General features: G+C 42.7%; 1 protein-coding gene across 4 annotated transcripts in view; it reads left to right on the forward strand.

Annotated features, from left to right (window-relative positions):
* Positions 1–17,120, forward strand: part of GDAP1 (ganglioside induced differentiation associated protein 1) — a 49,831-nt gene that overhangs the window by 16,438 nt on the left and 16,273 nt on the right. For 2 of the 4 annotated variants that reach the window (XM_060393822.1, XM_027973064.3), the window contains exons 1-2: positions 14,703–14,909; positions 15,590–15,782. The exons of 1 other annotated variant lie outside the window; for it this stretch is intronic. In XM_060393822.1, coding sequence (XP_060249805.1) covers positions 14,793–14,909; positions 15,590–15,782 — 310 coding nt within the window. In that variant the 5' untranslated portion in view covers positions 14,703–14,792. Of the gene's footprint in view, positions 1–14,702; positions 14,910–15,587; positions 15,783–17,120 lie in introns of those variants that run through there. One more of the 4 variants, XM_027973068.3, reaches the window with a different exon arrangement.

A 17,120-nucleotide genomic window follows, 5' to 3' on the forward strand; every position in this document is an offset into this window, starting at 1 on the left:
ATCATAAAGATTTGAGTGTAAGGAGAGACCAACCTGGGTGTGGTCACAAGTCCCTGTGGTTCCTGCTATGGTACTCAGGACAGAAAAGATTAGAAAGAGGCGTCTGAGATGTCTCTGCCTCCTGGCCAGTTGGCTGAAAAAGGCTTACAGCATTAGCCTCCCAAGTCAGGTGCACAAACCTATCCAACGAGGTGTGGGAAGAAATTATTAAGAGCCCTGGGAGACCTAAGCCCCAATCTCTGAGCCCCTCTTTACCAAAATCTGTGTAAAATAAATCAGGGTTTTCTGTTGGAACTAGAGAAAGCAATCCAGGCTCTGGAAAATGAAAATATCCCAATGTTTAGGAAGGCAGGCTTGGCTGAGATGCATCATTCTGGTTCTCACGGTCCGTCGCTGGGTTTCTGGATCTAGTGTGCAAACATTAATTACACCCAGTGGAAGAAAGGTTTCCTTGCCAAGCTGGTTCTTAGAACTTGAAACAACAGCTTCCACTTTGGCAACGCTGTTGTAGCACTAGAGCCCTTTGTGTGGAAGACAGTGAGGGGCGCAGTGTGTCACAGAAAACACTGATGTATTACTACCATGTTGGAATCTGGGGATAGTTAAGACTGTTTTTCTTTGTTTATTTTTATAAATAAAATATTTATAAATATTTAAAAATATTCAAAGTTGAAAAATTGCATTTGAAGTTATGATCATTTCATGTATTCATATTACCAAAATGACTATACTGAAAGTGGTTTGTTTCTGTGTCATAAAGTTTTAATTTTACATAAGTCAGTTACTCAAAGTAATTTTTAACCCTTAAAAAAAAGGTGGGGTGGTCAGTTGCTTTAGTTGTGCCCAAGTCTTTGCAACCCTATAGACTGTAGCCTGCCAGGCTCCTCTGTCCATGGGATTCTCCAGGTAAGTGCTTGAGTGGTTGTGATGCCCTCCTCCAGGGGATCTTCCCAACCCAGGGATCCAACCCATGTCTCCTGCATTGCAGGCAGATTTTTTACCCACTAAGCCACCTGGGAAGCCCCCCCAAAGGTGGAAATGTATGCAGTTATTAACAATGCCGTGGAAGTATTTCCTTTCTCTTAAGGAAAAGTATTCGTATCAGAATGTGTGGTTGGCCCTGTAATCAGATAAAATTTTGGAGAAACAGACCAAAAAAAAAAAAAGAGTAGCTCCCAAAGAAATTTGGGTAGGGGCTCTGTAAAGCTGAGAGCTCTCAACAACTTGTGTAATTTACCAAATGCAAAGAGTAGCCAGTAAAAGAAATGTGTATTTTCTGATAAGGTAGAAAATCATGTAGTGTATCACTGTAAGTTGATTAGGTTAATATATATGAAACGTCAACCAAAGTTTTACTGTTTCAGGGTGTTAAAGTCTTTTACCTATCAATAATATCCATTACTTCAGAGAGAGGGGTGGGCACCATACAAAGAACTAAACTTGAAACTCAGCTTGAAATCAAATTTTAAGAAAAATATGCCAAGTCTAATATGTGTACTATTCAGGCTTTGCTGAGAAAAAGAAGTCATTTGTGGGATTCCCCAAAGTTATCCATTGGAGACTTGAACACAAGGTGTTTACTGTTTTTTTTTTTTTAATCTAAAATGAGATTTATTGCATTTCATGCAGTTTGAAGTCCATGCAGCAAAGGAGACTAGCACAATTTTTAATGCATTTAAAAATAAAGTTGAAAATGGTGGGTAGGAGGGTTATGCACAAAGTTCTAGTCTCCTTGGGTCCCTGGAAGAGAACGGTTTGGGAATGAAACCATTCACTCTCCATGGCAAATGAGTCTTATAAATGCAGGGAATGTTCCCACGGCCTCTGGAGGAAAATCCATAGAGCTCTGGGGCAGGAGCAGGACCCAGGGAGAACAGCACTAGTGGAAAGGAAGCTACACACGTCACCTAATTTCACCCAAGAGCAGAAGAAGGTGGCGAATCCTGGGGCGGCGGCTGTTCTGAGAGTCAGGAGACTACACACATCCCTGGGGAGATCTGCTCCTAAAAGAAGTGGTGGTAAGAACCCAAAAGAGTAAAACAAAAGAAATATTTCTTAACCACACTCTTTGAGAAAATGCCATAAATATGTTATTTAACATTTTCATTTCATAGCATTGGACATACAGCTCAACATATTGAAATATTGATTCTTTGGAGAAAAATAAATGAGAAAAAAGGAAATAAAAAATATTGCATCTTTCTGTTGGAGAGAGGATGTAGGCTGTATCACCCTTCCTGGTGGCTCAGATGGTAAGGAAGCTGCCTGCAGTTTAGGAGACCCAGGTTTGATCCCTGGGTTGGGAAGATCTCCTGCTGATGGAAATGGCAACCCACTCCAATATTCTTGCCTGGAGAATTCCATGGATAGAGGAGCTTGGCAGGCTACAGTTCATGGGGTCGCAAAGAGTTGGACATGACTAACACTTTCACTTTCAGGCTATGATATCAGAGCAGTTTGGAGAAGTCTGGGAGAGGATGAATGGGAATGAAAATTCCAAGACATATTCCCAGGCATACAGAGACTCCGAGGTGGAAGGGTTGCATATTCTACTTCTTTCCTGGATGTCTGGGGAGAAGGGTGACAGCACCTCATCAGAGTTGGAAGAAACGCTGGACAGGCAGGTTAGAACAGAAGCATGTTAGACATCACTGGACACTGATGTGGATCAGGTACTTGTTCCCCAGCTGCTGTGAATCCTGGCAGCTGAAGCCTCACATCTGAGTGCTTCTTCAAGCATTGTTGTTTAGTTGCTGAACTGTGTCTGCTCTTTTGTGAGCCCGTGAGCTATAGCCCACCAGGCTCCTCTATCCCTGGGATTTCCAAGGCAAGAATACTGAAGTGGGTTGCCAGGAGATCTTCCCGACCCAGGGTTCAAACCCACATCTCCTGCACTGGCAGGCATATTTACTACCACTGAGCCACCAGGGAAGCCCTCTCCATGCACTGCCCTTAGCCAAAGAAGGCCCCTTGGCCCAAGGTCAGGTGAACTCACTGAGCAGCACATATCCAATGACTAGTCCACTGTGGGGGATGTAAAGTTCTAGACCCCATGTCTCAATTGGAACAACTATTAGATTCCCTCTCAGCTCAGAAATGCCAGCAAAATCAGTTTCTTTGCAAGTCCCTGGAAATCCTCACTTCTCTCTCTGCTCAACCCAGCTTCCCACACTCTCTTACAAGTGTTCTTCTGGAGAACATTTGCCAATAAACCTTCTCTAGGCGAATCTCAAAGTCTGTTTCCTGGAGAACCTTAACTACAACAGGTCTCCTAGGTCTCTCTAGCTCTGCTGCTTGGGGGTTGAAATATGGAGGAAGCCACAGATGAGTTCCCCTGACTCAATGCTGGTGAGAATTATGAGCAAGTGGACTGTTCGTGGGTTTCCTGGGTATGGTGAGAGGTAAGGTTTTAGGTGGATGTCACAAAGGCAGGGACAGGATGGAAGATATGGTTGAATTTCAGAGGATCAGTTGGAGGCAAGACAGAGTCAGCATTGTGGGGGAGGGCTGGGGTGGCTACACACTGCCCATGCCTGTCCATGCTGGAAGGACTGGCCAGTAATGAACCCTTCAGCACATGCAGCAAGGCCAGAGGTCAAGTCTCAAACATCCAGCTGCACAAGACATCTTGTGAGAGACCAGTGAGGACCAGGGGATTGTTTTCAAACCAAATGCCCTTCTCTTGAGGTCAGGTGAACTGTACCCCAGCAGAAAATTAGAGCCGTTCCCCACTCTCCCTACCACCACCAGAGGGAGGGGGAAGAATGACTGAATATTTCTCCAGAGAGATCTGTATTCTATGAGAGGGACTGAGTTACACCAAGAGGGACAAATTTAAGAGTATTTTCCACTATCAGTGGTAATGAGTCTTCAGAGCTTCTAAGTGGTGTTAGAGAAATAAAACAGTTCCATTTTCACATATCTGAGGTGTGATGGTCCAGAAATATGCAACTAGAAAGAGGGAAGAGAGACCAAAATCATATTAGGGCAAAAAAGCCATAATTGTGATATGTGTATGTATATAAGTGAAAGTGTTAGTTGCTCAGTTGTCTGACTCTTTGCGATCCCATAGACTGGTAGCCCGCCAGGCTCCTCTGTCTACGGAATTCTCCATATATATACATGTGTGTCTGTGTGGATGTGTGTCTTAGTTGCTTAGATCTGTGTCTGACTCTTTGTGACCCCATGGACTGTAGCCAGCCAACCTCCTCTGTCCATGGAGTTTTCCAAAAAAGAATACTGTAGTGGCTGGCCATTTCCTTCTCCAGCGGATCTTCCTGACCCAGTGATGGAACCCAGGTCTCCTGCACTGCAGGCAGATTCTTTACCATTTGAGCTACAAGGAATGTACGTGTCACTTTCTTAAGAAGAAGAACCAGGCCTTGTAAGGGCTTTTACTGAACTGCTCCTATAATTTATGGACATTTCAGGTGAAAATTAGCTGAGCTGCCAGCTGATAGTACACTTTAGATACTGCCCTGGATGTTGGAAAGGCATTTCGCAGGGAGACAGCCAGAAACCTCCCAGTCTGGAGCACAACTGCATACTGTGATTTTGAGAGTGAACAGACAGTTTGAAGACCAGCTACAGTTGAGCCAAAGGAAACGTGCTAGAGAGAGGTTAAATTTCCCTGCTGGTAAAAGACAGCACAGCTCCTCTCCTCAGGCTTTTAGTTTTTCTAACTGTGTTTACATATGTATTTTTCTCCTATTTAATTCTCACCACAGCTCTAGGAGGCGATTAATGCTATCATCCTAATTTTACAGAGGAAGTGGAGGCTTAATGAGGTCCCACAGCAGCCAGCCAGGGCTCAAACCCAGGAAGCTGGCTCCAGGGCCCACGCACCTACCTCTGCAACCCACTGCCTCCCCTAGAATGTTGTGCCACCTTGTATGTGACAGAGTGGAATTGCATCAGGGCACATGAATCCGAAGAGTCATTTTAGCAAAGCCAGAGATAGAACTGTTGCCAAGGGCAGACGATGGATCAGCCAGGTGAGCCCAAACACAGAGTGATCACGAGTTACAATGGAAGATTTGACCCATTGGTAATGAATAGGGGTCAGTGGTAAAGACAGACTCCCTCTCATTTGGTGCAGCATGTAACACATGCGGTAATTAGTTATTTATGTACCTAAGTTCTTCATTTAGAAAGTCTGTATATGGTTACTTTCTAGGAGCCCTGTCACCTGTGCCCTGCACCATTGTATCCTTAATAGGAGTTTCTGTGGCTTGTCAATTAGTCCCTTTCACGTCACAAAAGAGGAGTGGCTTAGTAAGGAAGAGTCTGAGGCAAGCAGAAAGCTTCAAGTGTTCTGGTAACATGTGGACACTCCCAAGACTCAACAGTGGAAAATTCAACATTTGCCAAATCTCCAAGCCATGTTTATCAGCCAGATCATCTCTCCACCACCTTTATTCATGTTTTCTTTCCTTAGCAAAGTTACCATCAGTAGCAGCTTATGGTAACAATGGGATGCTAATAGTACACGTGTATAATACAGAACCGCAGAATTTATAACTCTTCATGCCGAAAAGCAAATAGGTTCAGGAATACTTTAGAACTTCTCGTTTTAACTTTCCTCCTGATAGAATCTATTTGTATCCCTGGTTTTAGCCTCGCAGACTTGGAGGGAGTGGTGAAAGATGAACGGGCTCAGCCACAAGGGGAGAAGAACGTCACCCAGCCCCTAGAATAGCAACAGCAATAAATATGGTCATGTCGCTCTTCTGCTGAGGCCAAAACGACAGACGGGATCACATTTGCGGCACCCAGCGCCTGCTGGCTCTGTGGAGCTGGCTCAGGGCTTTGGAGGAAACATGCACAGAAGTTGATGCTGACCAAGCGGCTTGATTTTGGAGCTGTGACTTAGCATACAAAGAAGAGGAGTGGGTGGCGGGGTGTACAGAGCCCACCGCAGAGCTAGGGGGACTCAGCACCCTTCTGGTCGCAGGGAGGTTCGTTCTAAATCGGCTTTCCGGACAGCTGGCTCAGGGCTCTGGAGAGCTGAGCCCAGAACTTCCCCGCATGTCTGCCTGAGAACTCGCTGTTATCTGCAGCTGCCGTGGCCGTCAAGGCACATGCGTAATGAGGAAGGTGAATAAGAGGGCTCTCGTTGGTCATCGGTTATTTAAAGCGCACCCATCGGATTTCAGCCGCTTCATTGTACAGAATCAGCACCTTTGCCCGGCAGGTCTCGGGGGAAGCAGCATATCCTTGCCTTCAAACCTCCCTGGTCTCCCTTGGCAGATCGAACACTGGTTTTTCACCATTTTTGCAGTTCCAAGTGCTACATCTTCCCATGTCCCTTTTCATGTATTCTTCAGTTTCATATACTATATGGCCACGTCTCTGGGTGGCTGTGGTTTTGCCATCTTTACATTCTTTGGCCATGTGGATTTGGTCAAATTGGGCTTTTCCATTTTTTGTAACTTGCATACAGCAATAGTTTTTTTCAGGCTGAAAACAGTTTAAGCTAATATATGGTCCTGACTTTTTTCCATGTGTTTTAAAAACTAAACCATCACCTGAATTTGATGAGTTTTGCTTTTTCTGTTAAACTTTCTTGCTCTAAAAGGATTTCATTTCTTATATGAAGCCCAGCTCCTTCTGTCTGGATCTTTCATTTGGTCTCTCCAACCAGTCCCGAATGTCATGCAATAAGTCATTGGAAACAGGTTCGCAACGGTCATGTGTCACCTGTCTCCCTCATGTAGCTTTTTTTTTTAATGTTTAATTTATTTATTTGGCTGTTCCAGGTCTTAGTTGTGGCATGCAGGATCTTCAGCTGCGGCCTGCGAACTCTTAGTTGCAGCATGTGGGGTCTAGTTCCATGCATGCTCAGGCACTCAGTTATGTCTCACTCTTTTTAAGTCCATGGACTGTAGCCCGCCAGGCTCCTCTGTCCATGGGATTTTTCCAAGCCAAAATACTGGAGTGGCTTGCCATTTCCTCCTCCAGGGGATCTTCCCAACCCAGGGACTGAACCTGAGTCTCATGCATTTCCTGCATGGGCAGGCGGATTCTTTACCACTGAGCCATCAAACCTGGGCCCCCAGCATTGGGAGCATAGAGTCTTAGCCACTGGACCACCAGGGAAGTCCCTCTTCATGTCACTTCATAAACACAGGTTCAGTTCCATGCTTTCATCTGTTTCAGTTACTGTACATGCTTAGGAGTTAAATGAATCTTTCTCCGTGGATCACAATATTGCTTTTATTCAGAAAATGCAGTATGTAAAAAGTGAAAGGAAATGTTGCTTTAGACTTTGGTATCGGAATGTAAACTTCAGCGCTATTTTATTGTCACTATTATCTCATGCTTCTTTAGGATCTTACTAAGACTAAAGAGATAAATGAAGTAGCTTTTATAGCCCTAGCTGTCATGTTTGTTCTCTCAACGTCCCTGGTGACGTTGGGTGGTTAAGAAAAAAGAACCACGCTAGTGTGTTGAAGTCGGTGCCAAAGGAACAGAGATGACAATTTGGTGCCTGGGATCTGCTGCTGCCCAGAACCTTATCTGGTCCTATTTATACATTCACAAAGCAAAATCTGACTTAGAGCAATCCTTGTAACATTAGCTTTTCTTTCTTTAAAGCTCATGTCTCTGAGCTTTAATGCCATTTTTCTCATGTGGCCAGGGACAATGCGGGCATAAATTAGCTTCTCTGCTTATTATTTAGTGACTAAAAGAACACAAAAGCAAGGACACTGGAAAAAGAAATTCCAATGTATTATTAAATATTCTAATTTGAATTACCAGGATAAATGCCAAATAATCATAAATGCCTGGAAAGAGTCCTATAAATGTACAAAGAAAGTGACAGAAGGAGGTGTCCTGGAAGACAACTTGAATCATTTATTGAGAAGCAGGAAGAAAAGTATCTTCCGCAGTGTGTGTGCTTAGTCGCTTAGTCGTGTCTGACTCTTTGTGACCCGATGACTGTTGCAGGCCAGTCTCCTTTGTCCATGGGATTCTCCAGGCAAGAATACTGGTGTGGGTTGCCATGCCCTCCTCCAGGGGATCTTCCCAACCCAGGGATTGAACCCAGATCTCCTGCATTGCAGGCAGATTCTTTACCATCTGATCCACCAGGGATGCCTGTCTTCCACTGAGAGGAAAGCAATTGGTTAGGATGAAAGGATGATCAGTACCTAAGCACACTGTCAATTAGTAAGAAAACATTAACTTCAGGAAACATAACTAATCAAAATGCAATTTCAGACATAAGCAGTAAGTATCCTCTATGGAATATGCTTGTTTTTTCACATCTAAATATCCTTGAGGCTTTCATCACTGCAAACATTTATGAATAGATCTCTCTATTATTGTAACATTAATGAAAGAAATGTTGGTGATACTATTCAAATACCAGTAGAGCAAGCTGCTAAGTGACTCCTTTTTTTTTTCTCTTTGATTTCTTTGCCCTCATAAATGATATTCACTAATACTAACATAATCACCAAAGTACTTTTTTAGTGATGTACTCCAATGAGCACAATGTGAAGTCCAGAAATGAACATGGTGGGGTGGGGAGGCTAAGTTGCAGTTTGGGTGCTTACTTATTTGTATGAGTTTGAAAATTTTCCTGACTTCTCTGTGCCTCAATATCCTCATTTAAAACACAGGGAGGATATCTCCCCTGCTCTAGGGGAGTTTGCAAGTGTTACAATAGAGTCCACATACAAAGTCTTCGACATAGGTCCTGATGCTGCTGCTGTTGCTAAGTCGCGTCAGTCGTGTCCGACTCTGTGCGACCCCTTAGACAGCAGCCCACCAGGCTCCCTTGTCCCTGGGATTCTCCAGGCAAGAACACTGGAGTGGGTTGCCATTTCCTTCTCCAATGCAGGAAAGTGAAAAGTGAAAGGGAAGTCACTCAGTCGTAGGTCCTAGTGCACAATAAACACGTCAAAAAATACTAGCAACCATATAGTGCAAATGCATCTTTGTTTTAACTGTATGTGTGCGTGCTCAGTTGCTTCAGTTGTGTCCAACTCCTTGGGACCCTATGGACTGTAGCCCACCAGGCTCCTCTGTCCATGGGGATTCTCTAGGCAAGAATACTGGAGTGGGTTACTGTGCCCTCTTCCAGGGGATCTTCCTGATGCAAGGATTGAACCATTATCTCTTGTATCTCCTGTATTGGCAGACAGGTTCTTTACCAACAGGGAAGCCCTTTAACTGTATACTGGTCCATGTTCATGTACATTTATTCTGAAATGTATGCCATTCATCACAATAGAGGTGGGTGAGATAGGGTAGACAGACCTGTCAAATCCTTTCCATGAGAATTATAGCTCGAAACAAATTTTCTACTGAAAAATAAAGAATTTAGTGCATTGTTAATATTAGTAGTGTTTCTTTGAGAAACTAGGAAACTAATGAAATATAAATTTACAGTAACCTCATGGTGAGATCCTCCTGAATTAGTAAGTTGCACTTGGTATTACTTATGACTCTTTGTTCTGGGATGCAAAGAGAGCTAGAGGAAGCATTTTGGAGTTTCAGAAGATGGTCTGGTCTATTCGAAGTTCATTGATGCTTTCATCTAGAAGCCCACAGCGGGTAATCTACATTTTTGGAGGGGAAAGCAAAGGAGTCTTGACATCTTGCACTTGTAAACTCTAACTGGTGGCTTGGCTTCCTGGGATCTTACCAGGCTGTTTTGTAGGAGTGGTTCCAAATTATTTTTCTCTTCCAGATACCATAAGGTATCTGGCATACAGGCACTATTCAGCTCTACAAATTTTACCAATGGGGCAAATTGGGGGTTGAGAACTAAGATGGCTCGTCAGTTATACACTAAACTGGTAGTACTCAGACTTAACATGCATCAGAAAAGCCTGGAGGGCCTTTAAAAACACTCTGGGTTCCACTTTCAGAGTAGAATGTGCAGTTCTAACAAGTTTCCAGATGATACTGATCTGCTTGTCAAGGGACCATACTTTGAGAAGCACAGTAAGTATAGGAGCTGATGAGAGCTTCGTCGGTAAACTAGTTGGAACCATTGCAATTATATGATCAAATCAGTGTATTTTTGAGGAGCCCATCTTTTATCTCATTCAATTAGATAATTAGTTTTGTAGATGCTTGAGAATATCAGTTAACAGGAATTGTTCACGTTTGAGATAAATTCTTGAAAACAATTTCTAAATAAGGACCTCTACCCCTTTTTCGTATTGTAATTGTAATATATCAATTACAAATCCTATGCTATTCACATGGGTCAGAAAACTGGCAGGGGTTTTCTGACAGGGCAGGCAAAATAGATTGTGGTTGCTTAGTAGCTATTATCCGGAGAAAGTGGAGATATTCTATTTTTTACATATGTATAAAAGGTTTTTTCCCCTAATTTTGGAAATTTTCATTTTGAATTAGCTTAATTAGTCATATATATTCTCTGAAGAATATCACCATTTCAGTTTTCTTATTTGTCAAGAAAAAAAAAAATGGCAAGGGATTGATTATTCTTAAAAAGATAGAGACCTCTTGTGGTCATTCATAAAAGTACTTTAAAAAATAAACCTGGAGTATTTCAGTTTGTCAGGTTTCAAGATCTCTGGCTTAGTTAACATACATTAAAAAATGTTTACAAATATGTATGAATTACCTAATTAATACCTGTCAAAATAGGTAATGTCAGTAATAGAACTTTATATAATGACAACTGCATAAATATATATACATCATTCAGCTATAATAGTTCTATATGATAATTTTAAAATTGACTGAAGCATAAGACATAAAGGAAAGTGCACAAATCATTAATTGTTTAGCTCAAGAAATTTGTCCAAACTGAATAGATCTGTGTATCCAGCATATCTGGTAGATTTTCATCATAATTATAGGTAAGGTGACTCAGGTTCAGAGAGAGCATATGATCTGTTTTTTCATAGTACCAATCAAATCCATTTTAACTTCAATCATTCAGAAATATTTAAATGAATAACAAATTTCAATAAATATTAACATAGGACTTCCCTGGTATTCCAGTGGTTAAGAATCTGCCAGCCAATGCAGGGTATATGGTTCGATACCTGGTCTGGGAAGATTCCGCACGCTGAGGGGGAACTAAGCCCATGCGCCACAACAACCGAGCCCATGTTCTGGAGCCCATACACTGCGATTCCGGAAGCCCCTGCGCCTGGAGCCTGTGCTCACAGCCAGAGAAGCCGCCGCAGTGAGAAGCCCTCACACTGCAACGGAGAGCAGCTCCTGCTCGCTGCAACTAGAGAAGGCTCTTGTGCAGCAATGAAGACCCCATGTAGCCAAGAATAAATCGGGAAAAATTTAAAAGTTAACATAAAAAACAGTCAATATACTGAGCCATGATCCACAGTCCAGATTTGTAAGTACTGAATGTTGTCGAATGAAATTACCTTTACACAGAATCTTTAGAGCAGTAGATAGGCTACACTTTATTACTGTTGTTTGTCGTTTACTGCTGCTATCGGTGACGGCGGTTAGCTACTCTTTTTCTCAATTAATAAACAGTTTGGGAGCATCTTTTCTGTACAAGGCACTATTTTGGATTCTTGGGGGTACTAAAATGAATAATACTGAGTCTTTGACCTTCTGAGGTTCAAAGTCTAATGCTCAGGAAAGGCATGTGAGCAGTAGTTTGATAGTAGTAGTAGTATTTGTTGGTAGTTTGTGTTCTAATAGACTTGTGTATATCTATATATCTATGTGGACTGCTTTTCAAGAAAGTGGCTATATTTTCTCTAATGTCTACTCCAGTTGTGTAAAGCTTGAAAGTCTACAACTTTCTTTCCTTGGTGTAAAGCTAGCATAGTGTTGTAGAAAGAAATACTTGACTAGTAGTCAAAAAGTCATGTTTGAATTGTAGCTCTGTCACTTACTAGTGAAAACATTTTGAGGCCTAAAGAGAGAAGAGCAAGTGTGATGTCTTCTTAACATCATGAAGGGGCTTTTCCACAAATTTCTTTTTGAAGCAACTGCTGTTTTGCAGGCAACATGCTAAGTGCTTTTGAAATGGAGCAGGATCCTATGGTCCTTGCCTCCCATGTCCTCTGCCTACCTTTTGTCTGTGGAATAACTTGAGCCAAAGAATAAGTTTAATCAGAGAAGTGAGAACATGTAGAAACAAAGGAAAACAGTCAAAGGAAACCAAATAATAATAATAGTTTAGCCATTACGCATAGTCAAGGACCTTTAGTTCTTGCTCAAGGGCTATAGATATTATGAGCCATATCCTGGGAGCTGTCTTATACATACTGAAACCCCTACCAGGTGGAAGGAATTAACTACATGATGGCCAGACTATAACCATGACATAAGCTGCCACAATTCTGAGAACTGGTCAAGGAAATGGGAACAAACTGACCCTGAAACTGAAGATTAACTGTACTTAAAACAATCAAGATGATGTTGGTCAGACCACTGCATGACCAATTTCAAGATGACTATCAGAGATGACTGTGATGTTTTGGCATGTAGCCACCCCTCCCCACCCCTGTCCTTCTGTCTATAAAAGCTCTTGCCCCCTAAAAGATCTTGCCCCTTGATAGTCCGGGGTGGGAGGAGGAGAGGAAGTTGGCCTTTGTACAGGTGGGCCTGTTTCCCACTCCCCCAAGTGTTGCAAGCATCCAGAATAAAACTAACTTTCCTTCCCACCAACCTGGCCTCTTTATTGGCTTTTCAGTGGCAAGCAGCTGGACTCCATTTTGGTTATTCTTGATACAGTCTCTCAGCAAATGCCATGGCACTCACATATTTTTAGATGCTAACATTTTGCGCATGATGAAGTGAAGGCTCAGGAGAGTTCAGGGTAAGAGTGGAGCTGGAGTTTAAACCCCACTCTGACTGATGTCACAGTTTTGCTTTTTATTCTGCTCTGGAGTGTGAATGGATAAAAAACAAATTTGGTAAGGACCACTTTTGCTATAGCATTTGAATTCACTTAAGGGTATAAAAGGGCTTCCCTGGTAGCTCAGATGGTAAAGAATCTGCCTGCAATGTGGGAGACCTGGGTTCAATCCCTGGGTTGGGAAGATCCCCTGGAGAAGAGAACAGCTATCCACTACAGTATTCTGGCCTGGAGAATTCCATGGACAGAGGAGCCTGGCAGGCTACAGAGTGACTTTCACTATAAAAAGAGGCTTCCTAGGTGGCACAAGTGGTAAACAACCTGCCTACCAACAAGAGGCATAAGAGACTTGAGTTGGATCCTGGGTCGGGGATCCCCCTGGAGGAAGAAATGGCAACCTACTCCAGTATTCTTGGCTGGAGAATCCCCATGCATAGAGGAGCCTGGCAGACTATAGTCCATAGGTTCCCAAAGAGTCGGACATGACTGAAGCAGCTTAGCATGCATGCAAGGGTATAAAGAGATACTATAAAAATCTTTAAACAGTAATTACAGAGAACAGCAAATAAAGTGTTGTAAAGGAGAGGAGGGACCTCGTGAGATTTCTGTCTCTTCTAGGGGCCTTTTTTAGACCTTTCACTTCTCTTAGTACTTGTGTTTCTTCTTAAGACTGATAGTTCCCATCTCCACTATGGTCATCTATTTATTTTGTTGTCCCTGCCACCAGACTTTTATCTTGGGTGCCATGTGTGAAGAATTATACATCTTTGTATTTCCAGTGCCCAGTACAAGGCTTGGAACACAGTAGATGCTCAATAAATATTTGCTGGATGAATTATAACAAGCATTCATTTCATGGTCATTTTAATACATATTCCCTAAAAGAGAAATTCTGCTGATTTACTGTTATGCTGAATTTTGAGAAGTGTATAATAATGACTAGATTATCATAAAATTATGATTTTGACCATGGTTATATAGAGAATGTTTATAAGGCAACTGAAATTATACATAATATTTAGTGTCTACAATATGCTAGCCTGTTTTGAGTGTTTAACATTGTATTTAGTTATTTAATTCTCACAGAGACCTTATGGGGAAAATAGAATTATCTCTACTTCAAAAATTGGGAAAATTGAAAAACTAGGAAACAAACCCAAGTAATTCTGCTCTAAAAATTCTGTGTTAATTAGCAGGTGCAAACTATTGTATATAGAAGGGGTAGACAGCAAGATCCTATTGCATAGCACAGGGAATTATATTTGATCCTGTAATAAACCATAATAGAAAGAAATGTGAACAAGAATACACACACACACACACGTATGACTGAATCACTTTGCTGTGCAGCAGAAACACACACAACATTGTAAACCAACAATACTTAAATAAAATGAATTAAAAAATTTTTTTAATGGACAAAAAATTTCTGTATTTAACAACTAGACTTTTAATTCGCATTGTTAATGAGATTTATTGTTGTTGTTACGTGACCTCATAGTAGCATCTTCTAATGAAAACTCATAAATCTTGTCTATCAACCTTCCACCAAAGGCACAGCCTATCCATGAGGAATCCTGTGCCTCAGGAAACGGATGCTTTTGTACCTGAGCCATCTCTACTCCATCTACAAAACCTATGAGTAATTTGCAATTAACACGTTTCATTACTCATCTTAAATAATCAGGAACTCATATTTCATTTCCCCTTAAAAACGTCCAATTGCACCTCCCAGGTGACTTCCACGCGCAGAGACCCGGCCCCGGGTCTTTGCGGACTCGCCCCGCAGCTTTCTCGCCGGCGAAACTACACTTCCCAGTGATCTGTTCGTCCATCCGCACGAACGCAACTTTCCCGGCTCCGGGTGGCACCCGGAAAAGCTAAACGGCTCGTTGCAGGGCAGTGTGGCTGGAGGAAGTAAAGGACCGACCGGCGAGGCCTTCCCGCGCTCGCGCACCCCGAAATGGCTCGGAGGCAGGACGAGCAGAGAGGGGGTGCGCCCTTGATGGCGGAAGGCAAGTCGGACGCAGAGGTTAAGCTCATTCTGTACCACTGGACGCACTCCTTCAGCTCTCAAAAGGTAAAGGCCTCGGCCGGGCGGGCGGCGCGGATCGGGTTTCAGCACCTGGACAGCTCCCGCTGGTGCCGCCCGGGGAAGCCCGCCCACCTAGACCTCCAATGCCTCAACCCCTGCGGGCGGGCGCGCCCTGTGGGGCAGGGGAGCGCCTTATCTGGAGGAGCAGGGAGAATCAGTCTGAGATGGAAAGGCCGTGACTCAGGCACTGCCACTCATGAAATGCGACAGAAAGCATCACTTTCGGCGTTGGGGAGGGAGGCTTTGTCTCCGGGGCCTTTGGAGAGTGGGGCAGAGGGAAGCGCCTTCCGGCAACCGCCGCATCCAGGATTCCTTCTTTTACTCTTGGTTGATGCACTCTCATCAACAGGCCTAGTGTATCTGTTTCAGGTTCTTACTATGGGGAGACCCATCATAAGGTTTAGGACACAAAGAAAAGTAGTAGTGATGAAGAGGGTGACCGTGGACTGAATATTGCCAGAATCATTCTCATTACTTATCTTTTCTAACTTATAAGATTAAGCTGCAAGAATATGTCTCACTTGTTAATTCCAGGAATAGAGTTGAAAGGAGTGTTGAAATATTAATAACTCAGGGAAGCACAAAAAGGCTGCTTGCTGGTACCCAGGGATGTCATTTAATTAAAAGCCTACCTGTGTTTTGGTAACCAGTGTGAACTCTTCCAGGTGCGCTTGGTAATTGCTGAAAAGGCATTGAAGTGCGAGGAACATGATGTAAGTCTGCCCCTGAGTGAGCACAATGAGCCTTGGTTTATGCGTTTGAACTCAACTGGAGAAGTGCCCGTCCTTATCCACGGGGAAAACATTATTTGTGAGGCCACTCAGATCATTGATTATCTTGAACAGACTTTCCTGGATGGTAATGTTAAGGCTATTTGTGATTTCTTGGATTTACTTTCAACACAAATATATGTCTTCCCTCCTTCCTCCCATCCCTCCTCCCCTCCTTCTCTTCTTCCCTGCTTCCTATATCCTCCCTTCCTCCCCTCCTTCCTTCCTTCCTTTGGTTTCATGATGGTGGTTTAGTGCCAACAACCTTTTCCATTTCCATAAGCACACAAATAAAAATGGGTCAATAGCATAATTTGTATAAGCCAGTGTGACTCCATCGAAACGATTTCATATAAACTACCAATTTTAATGTTGGAATTTCCCTTTTAAATTCATTGCAAGAAACCCTGCAGGTGTATGGTTTGTGGTGGTGATTTATTAGCCTTGAAGTCAGATTCGTATTATTGACAGCCTATTCTATGTTAGACATTTTGTAATTTCTGTTCTAGTCAGTCTTTAAAAAAAACAACAACACCTGAGATAGGCATGGTAGATTAATTATTCCCATTTTGTACACAAGGAAACAGAAACGGGTTGCCTAAAGTAACATAGCTGTTTTATAGCAGAATGGGCTGGAATGTAAGCCTTTCAAATCCAAACCTTCCTATTACATGGACTGTCGCTCATAGTCATTGGCGCTTACACATTGTCTTTGCTTCTTCCTTAATAACAAGCCTTTCAGGTAAACTGTAGCTTTAATATTTGCCCAAGATTATACAGCTGATCAACGACAGAACTGAGAACAGAACAGAGGGCTCTTAGCTTTCAGGCTAACAACTCGTCTGAAAAAGGAACTGCATGATAAGATCCAATTACTCTTCATCTGCTACCAGTTATGTGAGTGTTAATTAGGCAGGATAAAACCAGACTATAACCTCAAATTACTGGAAGCTGAGAAAGGAAATTTTAAGGCAAAAAAAAGAAAAAAAAGTCTGAGGTACTTAGAAGAAAGATAGGTATAGGACCTAAATAGGGATGGGGTTTGCCCCAGGGAATTAGATTAGCAACTTCCCTGGTGGCTCAGAGGTTAAAGCATCTGCCTGCAATGTGGGAGACCTGGGTTTGATCCCTGAGCCAGGAAGATCCCTGGAGAAGGAAATGGCAATCCACTCCAGTATTCTTGCCTGGAGAATCTCATGGACAGAGGAGCGTGGTGAGCCACAGTCCACGGGGTCGCAGAGAGTCAGACACGACTGAGCGACTTAGCTACCCTTATTCTTAATCTAAGTGTTTAGTTCCCTAGGATTTTGATTGGAGTTGGCCATCTATCTAAACCAAGGAGTTTAACTTGGTGTAATGAACTTCTTTTCCATCCATCATTATTTGCTAGCCCTTATAAGTCTAAATTCTGGGGACTGTACAGAAA

Source organism: Ovis aries, chromosome 9 (assembly GCF_016772045.2).
Source record: "Ovis aries strain OAR_USU_Benz2616 breed Rambouillet chromosome 9, ARS-UI_Ramb_v3.0, whole genome shotgun sequence".
Taxonomy (NCBI): domain Eukaryota; kingdom Metazoa; phylum Chordata; class Mammalia; order Artiodactyla; family Bovidae; genus Ovis; species Ovis aries.